Raw genomic sequence first — 15533 nt, forward strand, 5'->3', positions numbered from 1 at the left:
TTGCATTGTAACTATTCATCAATTTGGTAATAATAGTCATTTTCACTGTGTTGAGTTTTCCAATCCTTGAACACACATGTCTCTTGATTTATGTAGACCTTTGATCTCTTTTACCACTTTGTAATTTTTAGCACACAGACTGCGTAGGTGTCTCACTGCCATAGGTGTCGCATGCCTAAGCATAGCCCTGTCTTTGGAGTAATTGAGTGCTTTGGTTTGATTTCCATATGTTTGTTGTTAGTGTATGTGAATGTGATTGGTTTTTGTGTGGTGTTCTTATAGCCAGAGTTTTTGCTGAATTTACTGTAAGTGCTCCAGGAATTTCTGTGCAGATTCCTTGGGATTTTTGCATCTGCAAACAGTGGCAGTTCCACCTTTTCCTTTCCAGTGTGCACATTGTTCTTCTCGCCTACTACACCAGCAAGAATTTTCAATACTATGCTAAGTAACAGTTGTGAGAAAAAAATATTCTTGCCTGGTTTCTACTCTTGGAAGAAAAGCATTTAGTTTTTCAGTATTGAGTATCATGTTGTGGAACATTTGTAGATACTTTTTTTAAAATATTTTTTAAAAGATTTTATTTATTTATTTTTAAAGAGGGAAGGAAGGGAGGGAGAGAGAGAGAGAGAGAGAGAGAGAGAGGGAGAGAGAGAGAGAGAGAAACATCAATGTGGGGTTGCTGGGGGTTATGGCCTGCAACCCAGGAATGTACCCTGGCTGGGAATTGAACCTGGGACACTTTAGTTCCCAGCCCACGCTCAATCCACTGAGCTACGCCAGCCAGGGCCATTTGTAGATACTTTTTGTCAAGTTTAGAAAATTCCTTTTTTTTTAAGATTTTATTTATTTATTTTTAGAGAGGGAAGGAAGGGAGGGAGAGAGAGAGAGAGAGAGAGAGAGATCAATGTGGGGTTGCTGGGGGCTATGACCTGCAACCCAGGCACGTACCCTGACTGGGAATCAAACCTGCAACATTTTGGTTCGCAGCCTGCATTCAATCCACTGAGCTATGCCAGCCAGGGCTAGAAAATTCCTTTTATTCCTGGTTTGCTAAGTGTTTTTATCATGAGTGTGTGTTGGATCTTGTCAAATCCTTTTTTTCTGCATCAGTTGGTATAATCATATCATTTTCCTTAGTAAATCATTTTTTAAATTTCAAAATTGGCAAGAATAATTCTCATGAAATGCCCAGGGACTAATGATACATACTTATGGTTTTTTCTATAATACCTAAAAAATGCAAAATAAATTAAAATATAATAAAATTATCATTATCCTAAGTTTTTGTATACATTGCATTACTCTTTTCCTTATGGCCTTAGCTACTGATTAGCTGCTGAAATCATCCTTTTTTTAGTAAACTACCTTTCTTTCAGTAATTTAGTTTTATGCAACCCAAATATTACCAGACTAAATATACATCCTAAGTTAAATTAGCCTGGGTTTCAAAGTAAGATATGTAAAATAAGTCAAAAATCAGGTGACATTAGTAAAAATAAGCAAATAGAAAAAAATACAACTTATATTATAAAAACCCTTAAGAATTTGTTTTGTAACATAAATATAATGCCTAAAAGGTTGTACATGATTAAGATTAGGAAGTGAAATAATAAATTCAATTTATGTTTTTTTACCCTCCCCTGAAGACATTTTTTTTCATTGCTTTTAAAGGGAGAGGACAGGAGGGAGAGAAACATTAATGTGAAAGAGAACCATTGATTGGTTGCCTCCCATAGCCACCCACACTGGGAATTGAACCTGCAGCCTTTTGGTTTCGGGACAATGCTCTAACCAACTGAGCCAAATTGGCCAGGGTAATTCAATGCACTTTCAGAGAAAAAGATAAAATGGGGTCATCTGGAACCTAGTTGAATTTTTAAAATGAATCAACTGCTTTAGGGCAGTCATATACTGTAGCTTTGAAAATCATAAGCTCTCTTGGTTCACCCCCATTCCTCTAAGGCAACAGCTTTAAAGGCTGTTATGTCCTGTGCAAAACTGAGCTTCCTTCAGCTACCACCTACAGCTGCAGCTGGCTCACCACGGAACAGGAAAATGCCTTAAGTCAGGCCAGTCTTTGTCATAGGCATGTCAGCCATCCACCATTTGTCCAAGCAGTAGTTATCTAGAGATGGATAAAGATGCTGTCCAGATGACCTCAACAAAATATCAGCCACATGTAATGTCCACCACAAAAAATGTCAATTCTCAAGGTAATTATTTAGAATTGTATCTGACTCCACAAAGTCTTCAAGATGCTTTTTTCACTTAGATAATATAGCTATTTCTTACCTTATCAGATTTATCCTGGCTAGAGCTTTACTCCAAAGTTTAATAATTGGAGAGAAGTAACTTTAGGATTCAGTTACTGATTTTTAATTAAGTAGATCTTGACCCAGATCTCACTGCTTACTATGGGTTTATATTTCCAATATTTTTGTAGCCAAACATCTTTCTCTAGAGAAATAGCTCTTCTGTTAGAAGTGCTTCCAAGTTGGCGAGGAGGTGAGAGTGACACGACAGAGTGCTTCTGACACGCCCTGACTGACGAAGGAGGTGCTGGTGGACGGGAACTCACTGGACGGTAGAAAACTGTGTGGTAACAAAGAAGGCAATAAATTTATGGTGCTAAGCCGCATGACAAGGTTAAGGTCTAGTGCTAGTTTTTACAAAAGGAATTTTATAATACCAGTATATTTATCAGGAAATAAATATTATTTTCTTACATATGAAACTTTCATAGTCAAAGTTCCCGTATACTACTCAGCTATTGTCAAAATACAGCAATAGTAATGCAGTGATAATACTTTTGGTGGAAAGCCCTTCTTCTGTTAATATTCCCAAAGACACATTTATGTTCACATTTTGCCATAGGCTGAACAAAAGCACAGAGCATTTGTACTTTATGCATTTTAATATAAAAATGGGGGAATATACAGAATAATAGTGAATGTGAAGTATATTTTTTAAAGAGTGGGGGGATCAGATCAATTATAACAATTTCCTGTACCATATGAATATCAATGGTGTTTAGTCATATGTTACTTCACTTGTGTTACGTATACATTTACTTCAGTCATTGGACTACTCACTTGTATGATATTAGATTTGCTCATAATCATATGTAATATAAATTGTATAATTCATGTAATGTTTTATTTACTTAATTATTTGACTATTTTGAAAGGATTGTCTGTGATGTGAGTTTTTCATTTTTTTAATTTTGTGTGCATATTCTAAGAATTAAGCAATGTGCTTTATTGCAGTTTGATCACTCAAGCTATTTATTAGTCAGCTATTACCACAATAAGGATGCATAGCAAACTACCCAAATTCTAGTGGTTTGTACCTGCAGCATTTATTTTTATCATGTATGTGTCTGCAGACTGGTTTGCCTGCAGGTTGGCTGCACTTGGCTCTAGACTTCAGGCTGTGTTCAGGTGGCACTACATCCACTTTCTCTTTTACTGGCAGTCACCTGTGGCATGAGCTCTGGGGGAAGCCCAGGAGTACAAAAGGCCAAGCAAAAACAGAAGCCCGCTTAAGGCCTCTTTTCACTTCATACCACTAATATTCCAATGTCTAAAGCAAGTCATGTGGCCAAGCCTAACATCAAGTGGACAGAAAAATACCTTCTGTCCATTCTAGTGCACTTCAAAGAGAGAAACTGGAGACAGAAGGAATGGAGAATTAGGAATCATCCTATCTACCACTCATGTGTGCCAATACATGCCAATGACATCTGGGTGCTTGCTCTGGGGCTCCCCGGAGGAAGGGCCTTTCTGTCTTATGACATTATTAGTAGTGGTAGTAGTGATGGTGGTGTTGTATAATAAGTGTGTTTAATGGCACTTACTGTGCTCAGCTACAGCTATCATTCTGCCCTTATTAACTTATTAGTAACAATTAATAAACAAGCAGTGATAAAATATGGAGCTTGAATTTTTAAAAATAGCACTTAGTTTTCTGTAGCTGATATATTAAGAGAGTAAAGCCAAGCAGCCCCCTTTTCCTGTAGACAAACCTCCAACTCTTGCTTGCCCCTTGCTGCCTCCAGCCCAGGCCAGGACAATGTCTTCCTACCTACTGTCATCTCTGCCAGTCCCAGACTACCAGGTACAATTTTAGATCAGACTTGACGAGAAAGTGCATTCTGACCTCACCATTCCTCTGATCAAAAACCTTTCAAGTGGACCCAACTGTCTGCAGAATAAAGTCTAAATGTCAGACTCTCTGCTCTGACATCGAGTCCCTCTACTCGATGTACTCGTTGAGGTGATATGTGATCTGGGTCTTGACAGAAGAGTAGGACGAGTAGGACATCTGCATGTCGATAAGCTTAAGTGGTTTCATTTCCTTGAGTAACAATTAGTTGATACCAAAATAAAAGCTGTGCCAACTCCAATTCCTTTTTTTTTTTTTTTACTTTGCAGGCCTGTTTAATATGAAAAGAATTTTTAGAGTTAAGTCATGAAGCCTCGTGCATGGCTTTGGTTTCAGAATAATTCTGTCCTAAATACCATATATGGAAATATCAGAAAATGGGCCTTTGGAAGCATTTCAGTTCCAGGAAAAGTCTGTGCAAATAATCTGTAGTTTGACCTGACTTAGAAGCAGTGGACGAGACAGTCTGACCTACGGGATAATGCATCTGTCCTGGTAAACACTGCGAGTGGTGCCCTGTGTGGCTGAGGAGGGCTGCCATCGTGGCATTTCTGGCCCAGCTCGGAGTCCAAACTCGTAGTGCCCCCCAGTGTTGAAAACAGCAGCTCTTTCACTTTGAACAGCTGAGTAAATGGAATGAGGAAAATAAGAAAGACCAATTTCAGCACAATTTAACTTTGAAAGTAGTAATGATCTCTACTTGTGTGGAGTGTGAGCTTTGTGAGCATTCCTTCGAGCGCCTATGTAGTCCCTAGTCCTCGTAGGGCTATTTTCAGTCTAATTCATCCTCATCATTTCTTTTGAAATCGTCTGTAGTTTTTCTTCCTTTTATGTTCTTCTTACATCATTTCTGAGGTATTGGCTTAGGCTGTGGAGTGAATGAAGCTATATCTAGTCTTCTGAGGTTTTTCCATATTTTTTTTCATAGTACATCATTTAGTTATCTCAGGGGTATGTTTTAATCTCTCTTTTCATTCTGAATTTCAAAATTTTTATTTCAAAGTAGATTTTTTCCCCGTAGAGGTCTTTTTTAGCTTTCCTTTCTTTTGGGGAAAGAAACAATTACATAAAAAGTGTGGTTTAATATAAACTGGACCATAGTGTTAAATGCCTCTCAGTCCCCCTCTGACAGATTATTTAAATAAATGGTTTTCTTGGCACATTGGGAAAATCTTCATAAATTCAATTTGCAGTTGGATAGTATTCATAAAAGCAGAACATAAAAGTAAAACATGTTCACAGTTTCCACCAGTTTATTATGCAAAACACTATTTTCTATAAAATTAGATTTTTTTGAGGCTAGAGAAATCATTAATACATCACATCAGCCGGTCTAAAAATGCACACAGAATCAGTCTGGTTGCCTGCTTTTCTAAGCAAGTGTGTGCGAGTGACAAGAAGCAGACTGAGGGGCCGGCACGAGGAGTGGAGAGGAAGCAGGTAATGAAGAAGTTAAGGCAAGGAAAAACCACACCTGCATAAGCCCATGGCAGCCCACTGGACAATCTGATAATGTTTGTAAATGTGTGAGAGAAAATAGAGATGCCATGATTTTGTAAAGCCGCCGTGTCTATCTGTTCTCTCCCGTCTGCTTAGTGATGTCTGTGCTTGACCACAGGGCCTCAGCAGGGATGTGGTGGCTACCTGACAGGCCCAGGCCAGACCTTCACCTCTCCGGATTCTGACTCAAATGGGAGATACGACAGGAACTTAAACTGCATATGGTTCATAATTGCTCCTGTAAACAAAGTCATTAAACTCACCTTCAGTACGTTTACTCTGGAGTCAGTATCTACTATGGGAAGATGCATTTATGATTATGTAAAGGTAAGGCTGTTGTATTTCTTAGCACAGTATTATAATCTAGACTTTCATATGGTATATTTCCCTTTATGCTACACAGGAAGTTTTGAAAATTATGAGTACCATTAATTTTTAAAATGACCAATTCTTCAATAATACAATGTGTAAAGTTACAGATGCTCTATCTTCATATCAAATTAATCTTTAATATGGATGAATCAAGAACTTTATGCGGATTCTAACATTAGCTCTAAGATGCACTGTTTACCCATGCCTTGTGAAGATATGACTTGTGGAATCAGCTTATAGAGAAAGAAATACTCAGAGGACTTTGGAAAATCCTACATATAAATAATAACCCCTTAATGTATTTTTAAATTTTATATATTTATCTATTTTATCTATTTTTATCTATATTTTATCTTTTTTTAAAGTTTATATATTTAATTTTTATATTAACTTTAGACATGGGAAATATCTCAGTTGTAAAGTCTTGCTAAAATTAAATCAAGTGACTTCTCAACTTTTAATGACTTCAATATTAAAGTATTATATATTATCAAGCTATACAAAGTTAAATTAAAAGTTCTAAATTGTGTCAATCAATATATACTACTATGTTCTTCGGGGGGGAGAATAAGTATGGCAAGATTTCTGACCATGAGGAGGTTAAATCTGTTTATCAAATTAAGGGATGGCCAAGCAAATCAATAATAAGCAATCAGAATAGTCAATATTTAAGTGCTAACTAATGCATTGCATGCAGGATTGAAGCAATGTGCAAGTTTAAAAGGTTAGAAAGTTCACGATATCTGGCGAGAATAAGACAGACTTCACAGAGTGAGGGGAAACCTTGTTCGAGTCAGGAGAGAGGGCACTCTAGGCCAGGAGAACATGAAAGAAGGCATAGAAATTGGAATGTGTATGCTCTCGAAAGAGTGATGAGGCTGGCCTTGTTAGAGCAGAATATTGCTAAAGAGTAGCAAGAAACAGGATCATGTAAGTGGAGGAATATTCAGATTATGAAGGATCCTGAAAATCAAACGAATGGATTTAGACTTTATGCAGTTAAACATAAGGAGTGAGTGGAGGTTTTCCAGTGAGTGGTATGTTGAGAGCAGAATTTAAGCAGTCTAATCTGGGATCGGGATCCAGGGTGAATGGTCACAGGGAGAGTCTGGAGTTAGCACCCCAAAGAGAGTCACAGTTATGTCAAGAGGGTACAGAGATGGTATGGACAACAAGCCTGGTGCAAGAGAAACTTTTACATTGAAAATCATGTTAAAGTTTAAAGAAACTGTTTTCTTTAAAACAAGGAAGGAAAAGTCATAGGTGGGATACACAGCGGAGCAATACACATGGTCTCCTATTGTTAGGTATGATGCTACACACAGTCTCCTGTTGCTAGGTATGACGCTGCACATGGTCTCCTATTTTCACTGGGAGAGCAGAAGGAAGTCCTTTCTGTTGGGAAGAGACCATGCTTTTGTAAGGGACTGGAGCAGGTTGGCTCCGAACAGGGCAGACCCATTGCATTGCTGTGGGCAGAGGATGGACCAAGCTCTGGCAAGAAAACAGACCAAAGAGGAGACAGCAAAGGAGCACTTCGGAAATCAGGGGAACTGGTGACTTCTTTTAGGGGGCAGGCCTGGGGCTAGAAAGCCAGGCCCCCATTCAACCCCAAGAAAGGTTCACAATAAGGCAGCTGGAGAACAAAAGGCAAGAAACACAAGTCCTTGGGAAAAAAAAAGAAAACCCAAGCAGGAATAGTACGGTATCACTGAAGTCAAGTTGACAGTCGTTTACCAAGGATGGGTAGGCAATATTTTTGAATTGTAAATTAGAGGCCAAGGAAGGTTAAGATGAAGGAAAAACTCATTAGACTGGATGACAACCACTTAAATAAAGTATTGGCACAGCGGCAGGATCAGAGGGAGTTCCTGAAACACGAGATAACAAGATATGTCAGTTGAGGTTGAATTCTTCCTTCCTAAAATGAGGCCGGAATGGCTGGGAGCAGCAGTGAAGATGATATTCAAAACATTGCCGAAGTTCCCTTGGTTTTACAGAAAGGTGGTGAGTATTAGAGACAGATAATACGGACCCAGACCCAGTTTTGCCACCCAGCAAATTTCATGTCTCCCTGATTTTGTCACTGCATCTATTAAAAAAACAGACGAAAAAAACACACAACCATACCTATCTTGCAAGGTTATTCTGAGGATAAAGGTAATGTATGCTAGGGTGTTCAGCACTGTGCCTGACATAATTTGTAAACAGATTTATTTCTTTGTGTTTCCCTTTGTGAAATTACAGATGGGCATGAGGCTATATAATCCCCTTTTCTTAAAATAGTAAAAATAATTGATTTACATATACATTATTTTAAATATAAATTCATACAGGGCATTTGAGTTTGGTCCTTCTAGGAAGATTGATAAGATTTATTCTCAGCCCTGGCTGCCGTAGTTCAGTGGATTGAGCACAGACTGTGAACCAAAACGTCGCAGGTTCGATTCCCAGTCAGGGTACATGCCTGGGTTGCAGGCCATGACCCCCAGCAACTGCACATTGATGTTTCTCTCTCTCTCTCTCTGTCTCCCTCCTTCCCTCTCTAAAAATAAATAAACAAAATCTTTTAAAAAAGATTTATTCTCAAGATTCATTTCTATGTAGAGGATTGTGACCTGATGATGTCATTAAAACAACTAGTAATTTTAGGACAGAAAAAGCAATGTTGAAAACAAGGAGTTGTTTTCTGGCTTTGAGATGTAATTTAAAAAAAAAGAAATTCTGTTCAGATCTACTCTTATTTTCCTTCTTGGAACAGCAACTTTTCTCACTCGGCAACTTTTTCAGCTTGCACTAAATGGCAGGTCAAAGAACAGTCCTTGAAATGGGACTCCTGGAGATATCTTTACTGAAGAGAGTCTCTATGATAAATGGGGCATTTGATTCCTTTTGGATTGTTTCTTACATATTATAATCAAATCACATTTTAGAAAAGCTATTCAATTCAATTCTGTAGGTAGATATACAAGCAAAAACTTGCCAATTCCATTATTCATTCATAATTATATCTCTATTGTTTTTAAAAGGGTTGACTTGGAAAGTCATTAAGATACATAGTGAATTGTGTATTTCACTGACTTGCTGCTGTTGAAATCAACATCCCATCCATTCCATGGAGACTCATGTGGCATCATTATGTGCCAAGCACTGTCACCTGCACTAGAGATGTGGAAAGGTAGAAACACAGTTCCTCAGGAGCTGTAGAGTGAGGAGACCAGACACAGAAGCACAGAAATTATTATACAACATGATAAAATGATAAATATGAAAAACATAGAGAAGTAGAACAGAAGAGAGAGTGATTGACATCATTTTGGGGTCAGGAAAGGCTTCCTAGATGGGATTGCTGAGCTAGGCTTTGGAGGAACATCTCAAAAGCATGCTTCCAGTGGAAGGCTGGCTACCAAAGGGAAGGAAGGCTGGAGCGGCTGTCAGCTATGCCCAGCTTCCTGATACCAATGTGCCGATCTGTGATGAGCAGTGAGTGTAACAGCAGACAGGGCTCAGAACTGGGACCCTAACTGGTGTGTCTCTGCCAGGAAATATGGAACTAGGAGAAAAGAGATGGCTTCTTCCTAACATTTTCCACCAATATTTTGTAAAACTTCCTTGACCATCGAAAGTGAAAGTCATCTATGCTATAGCCTACCCATATACATAGTTTTAAAAAAAAATCAGTGTAAGGTACTAACAGCAATGAAAAGGAGAAATAAAAAGAAAGTAGTATATTAAATAGCTCAGACTTCAATATATCAATTCTTTGACAAAACCGTACCATCAGATGATAAATAGTTGGATTCTTCTTCTATGTGGAATCATGGCAAATGTAAAAGCATGAATTTAAACTAGTATTTATGTGGCAGCATCACCATCTGCAATACGAATTTCTAAAATGGTGGAAAAACTAAAATAAAATAGTTCTAAAGAAAATAAAGAATTTACATAGCTGTTGCATTCTTGGAAATTTGGTGAATATTAAAGCTATGCAAAAATATTTTTGTTTATATAGTGAAAGAATTTAGGTTCTGAGATCAAATAGTTATAAAACATCTTTTTATACATAAATGCCTGGCAGGACATTCAGTTACATGGGACACACAATAAATCTTCACTTTGCATAACTTTTCTGTGAATTACACGATGGGATTCTGCCATCTGGCTGCTAAATATTAAATGTCATTTATAGCACCAAATTATTGTGATGACCCCAAAACACCACACTTTTGCAAAACACTCCCCAGGAGACAATACTGTCCCCCCCAAGGGCATCTACTTTAACCCACTGGGCTTAATCATTCCGTCTTTGATCAGCCACTGGAGAGGGGTATCCATCTCTGGGGAGGAGACCAGCAACCTATCAAGGCCTCAGTTTCCTTTCCTTATGAGGCAGTACCTGCTGTTCGTTCACTCACTCATTCATTCATTTGATAAGTGTTTATTTGAGCACTCATTTTGTTCCAGACACTATTCCAAATACTGCAAAAGAATATTGAGATAAAATAAATAATAATAATAGTTTAAAAACTCCTGCATTATACAGCTGATTCTTTTTTTAAGTGTTGTTCAAGTACAGTTTTCTGCCTTTTTCCCCACCCCTCCCACCATTCCAGCCCTCCCACCTCCCTCCGCCATTTCCCTCTCACCTAGTTTTGGTCCATATGTCCTTTATAACTGTTCCTATAAACCCTTCGCCCTTTTCCCCCATTGTCCCCTCCCCTCTTTCTTCTGATCACTGTCAGCCTTATACAGCTCATTCTAATCATTGCTGCTAATCATTGATTCTAATCATTCCTGAGACCATTGGGACCAGTATAACATTTTTCCCAGAAGGTTCTGAAATAGATCGGAGTTCAACCCTAAACCTGAAAAATCACTGTATTCTTTTCTCCTATCCCCAATTATGTCCATCCATGTTGTCCAGCAGACTTTTACACAGGCTCCTCAATAAGATAAAAGAATTCGTGAAGATACTTTTAGATGTAGTGTAGAGATGCTTCAAGTAAGAACATAAAAATTTTCCTGTTATCAAATTTCTATGAAAATATTAAAAGATAAAGTCTCCCCAAATTAATGTCTGAAATGAAGCTAAATTGGAAAGAATTGAAGTCCAATATCAAAGTCTATTGCCCTTTTGCCTTAAAAGTTCATACAAATTAAAATTCAAACATTTTCTTCTCCACTTTCTTCTGTCGCTCAAATTAGTGGTTGGCTAAATGAAGGATCAGGTAGTAGTTGCAGTCAGAGGTTGTCTTCTACTAAATTATTTGTAAAGTTCCTTCAGGGTCTTCAGTAGATTCTAATATGCTCCACTATCAGAGTTTTAAGAGCTGAGAAACCACAAAATTCTTCCCAGAACTTATCTACATCCACAAGACTTAGGACATAATTTAGGCTCCAGGTCTAAACCAGCTGTGCCACATAACACATGCGCCCACAGTGCAATAAGTCTCAGTGAGAGATTGTGCAGGTCCTGGGGCACCGTTTGCATCCCAGTCCATGCAACTCCCACCTCCAGCACTGTTCAGTGCTCCTGCTGTTGCACATTCGGGAGCTGCCCTGTCGAAGTCCACAGTGGAGATTTAGCCGTGTCAGGGGAATGGGGGAGCAGATGGAGAAGATCTTGGCTTCAGCGAAAAGGAGCTCAGGAGCCCATGTCAATTGTCTGGAGGCCACAACCTGTCTATTTCAACTCAATGAAGAGAAATCTTATGGCAGTGAATGAACTAATGCAAACACCAGCTCGAGGCTGGGCATTCTGCAATTCCCTTCCATCACTTTTACCAGCTATTTTTATTCAAAACCCAAACCAGATATTATAACTTCTACAGCAGAAGGTGCAAACCCCTTTGAATGAAACCTATGGAACTCGAGCCTTGTCCCTATGTGCTTCCCCAGTCCTGAGTCTGTCCTCTTTCTCACCCAGTCTCCAGGCACATCGGCAGGTGGCAAGCCGTGGAGATGTGCCGTGCCTTTTTTGCTTCTGTGGCCTTCCTTTTGCTTCACAGTCCATCTGGTTGGGACATGCTTCCTCTTCTGTAGGGCTGGAAGGTCTCCACTTAACTTCTAAACAACAGTGAGGTCTTTTCTGACTCCATCGTCTGGGTTCCCCTATTACACTTAATTCTTTTATTGTAGCACTTATTTTTCTTTATTTTATATATAAATCATACATACACAGTTACACATGTACATTTAATTTATGGCTCCTCCCACTAATTTGTGAGTGTCAAATTAGTGTCTTGAATGTATGGAGAGTGCCTTATACAGCCTTGTATGTATAGGACCTCCCACAAGAGGCCTGGCAGACAGTACATAGAATAAAAATTCTTGCTAATACAAATGTGCTGATAAAGGCAGCGATGTTTAAAATAAAAGTTTAACTCACTTACCAGAAAAAGTACATTAGCTAAGACTTGGCCAAACTACTCTTGGTAAAATGAGGAAATAGATGACTCAACTCTTGAACCTCTGGCTCTACGTTTACTGAGATTGTGTTTAAGCAGGTGAGACAGTGCCATCTGGTGGTAATTTTTTTCTTCTGTTTGTTATGAAACTACTCTTTAACCATTTCTACTTTATATGTTCCTAGCAATTTAAAATACATTTTAAAGTAATGTCACTGGCCATGGTTATCCTCAAGTTTATAACATACCACAGTTCTTTTAGAAATTCAGTATTTAGATCTACACACATACTGATTTTAGAAATACTACTAAGATTACCCAACTGGAGAAAACTATTTTCTAGTAATTGACAGAAATCCAAATACCCACTACTTCAGCAGGCATTTGTCAGAGGCTCTCATGGCTGGGACCTTCTCTGGGTGATACCACGGTGAATAATCAGCCTTTCCTTCTGTGGGATTTATAATCTTGTAGGGAGAGAGACCAGCAAAAGTAAATAAGCAACGAGTAAGATACGTTTTGATTATACTAAGAACATAGAACAGGAAGGCACTGGGGGAGGGCCACATTAGACAACGTTGGCCTCTCTCAAGAAGTGACATTTGAGCTGAGATCCTGTGAATAAGGTCTGTCCTCCAAGAGCTGAGGAGAGAAGATTCCGGCAAAAGAACAGTCAGTGCAGAGGCCTGGGGCCTGGCAGGGACTCATCCTGGGATGGAGGAGCTACAGGAAGCAGAAGAGAGGGAGGGGGCTGAGAGCAGGCCTGGGCCAGACCAGGTAGGGGCTTGCAAACCCCCATAAACTGTTTGGTTTTACATTAAGTGCAGTGGGAATCCACTGGAGCGGTTTAGGCTGAGCAGGAACATGATCTGACTTAAGTGTGCAAACACTCAGGCAGCCTGGTGTAGAATACTATGGCTGCTTTGTGGAAACACATCTGTCAGGAAGATGTTACAAGAATAAAGGTGAAGGATGATGGTAGCAGCAGAGAAGGAGCCCTCTGGGACAGATTTTGAAGGTAGAGTAGGATAGACGTTGGGTAGGGGAAAAGAGACAGGAATCAAGAATGACTGAAATTTTAGGCTGGAGCCATTTACTGATATAAAGAAGACTGGGACAGAACAGGGTTGCAGAGGGTGGATATTGGAAGATAAGAATCAAAGCACTTATTGATTTATTCGCTATTTATTGAGGCTTCTTCTGTGCCAGACACTCCTAAAAACAGTCCCAGAAAAGCACAGAACAAACAGCAATCTGTGCTTTCATGGAACTTGTGTTTCCTGCAGAATGGAAGACAATAACAGATGTGATGCAAACAGTATGTGGAGGTGATGCATGTGCTGAAGAAAATATGAAGCAAGAAAGAAGAAAGAGAATGATAGCACAGTTTCCATTTTAAGTAGGGTGGCCAGGCAAGGCCTCTCTGTGTCAGTGCTATTTGAGTAAAGACCTGAAGGAAAAGGGCACAGACCATGTGGTTATGTAGGAGAAGAGTGTTCCAGGCAAAGGGAACAACAAACACAACAGCTACGAAGCAGCCATGTGCCCGATCTGCTCAAGGAGCAAAGAAAACCAAGTGGAGACAGTGAGATGCAGTTGGAAGTTCAGGGGCGGAGTGAAGAGCAGACTCTACTAGGCCTTCAGGCTAAATACTTGAATGGTTTGGCTTTTGTGTTGAGTGGACGCAAGTGAGGTGGGTTCTTAGCAGAGTGGTGACCTGGCCCGACTTACATGTGAACTGTGTCCTCTGGCTGATGTGTTGAGGGCAAGCTAAAGAGGGACAAGGGTGGAAGCGGGTCACTCCATCAGGAGGCTGCAGTGAGAAACCAGGCAAGGGCTGCACCAGCCGGGTAGTGAGAGTGGATGTGAGGGCAGTGCTGTGTTTGCCAACTGTAGTGACACATTATTTTTACAATCATATGTTACTTTCACAGTCAGAAAACAATCATAGACATCATACCAGGGTTTTACTGAAACTCATTTTATTATAATCGATTAAATAGCCATTTTGTGAAATCTAGGCCTAAGAACATCAATGTAAGATCCTCAGTCATAACCTATTAGGACTTCACATCCATTTTGGTGTAAGACCTGTGACTTCTTTGTGAACAATGGAGAACTAATGAACCCTTTTCCTTTCAGTTATATGATGGGGACAGTGAAAATGCCAAGTTGGCGGGAACGTTCTGTGGTTCCACTGTACCTGCTCCCTTTGTCTCTTCTGGCAACTTCCTGACAGTTCAGTTTGTCAGCGATGTAAATATAGAAAGGGAAGGATTTAATGCTACATATACCTTCATCAACAGTGAGTAAACTGAGACATTTTAATATATTATGAAACGCGTGTGTATTCATGAACTAAAAATAATGTCACGCTTATTTCTAAACTCAATGTTCATTACTAAACTCAGTGTTCATTATCATCTAAATTCCATGTCAGTTACTAAACACCATGTTAATTACTCTGTGTTTAATTCATGATACAAATTTAGTACAATTCTTAGTCAAGAATATATATTCTGAATTCTTCACAGAGTGCTGTAAATATAGCTCCTTTGTGCTGGAAGCATAGGGAAGGCAGAATTTTAAATATTTTATGTGTGAGACACAAGTAAAATTCATCTTGAAAGTTGTTCTTTTTTCCCATTTCAGTGACTTGCGGTGGAACATATAATGCAACTTGGATCCCACAGAATATTTCGTCCCCAAATTCATCCAACCCAGATGTCCCGGTCTCCACCTGCACTTGGGTCTTTGAGGCCCCTCCACACCAGCAGGTCCAGATAGCCGTGTGGGCGTTGCAGCTGCACTCACAGGACTGCCACCAGAATTACCTAGAGTTTCAGGATGCCCGGGAGGTAATGATTATAGTTTGAATGACCATCACCTCCATGACATTTTTACCAGTACTTGCAAAACACTTGAAATAATGAGGATATGATGAAATAAATTATCAAAGTTACTTCTAGGTTAATGTGTTTTTTAGCTATGTACAAACTTTCTGTTTAGGTGTTAAGAAATCTGGACTTGGTCTTTTGGTCAGGAGCTCTTATGCTGCCTTGTGTGTAAGAAACATCTGGGTGTCTTGCT

General features: G+C 39.3%; 1 protein-coding gene across 3 annotated transcripts in view; it reads left to right on the forward strand.

Annotated features, from left to right (window-relative positions):
* The window catches only part of CUBN (cubilin), a 250170-nt gene that overhangs the window by 220330 nt on the left and 14307 nt on the right, over nt 1-15533 (forward strand). For all 3 annotated transcript variants that reach the window (XM_036023812.1, XM_028507866.2, XM_036023821.1), the window contains exons 60-62: nt 5783-5991; nt 14586-14748; nt 15096-15301. In XM_036023812.1, the coding sequence (XP_035879705.1) occupies nt 5783-5991; nt 14586-14748; nt 15096-15301 (578 nt within the window). The remainder of the gene's footprint in view (nt 1-5782; nt 5992-14585; nt 14749-15095; nt 15302-15533) is intronic.

This window comes from Phyllostomus discolor, chromosome 1, assembly GCF_004126475.2.
Source record: "Phyllostomus discolor isolate MPI-MPIP mPhyDis1 chromosome 1, mPhyDis1.pri.v3, whole genome shotgun sequence".
NCBI classification, from domain to species: Eukaryota; Metazoa; Chordata; class Mammalia; order Chiroptera; family Phyllostomidae; genus Phyllostomus; species Phyllostomus discolor.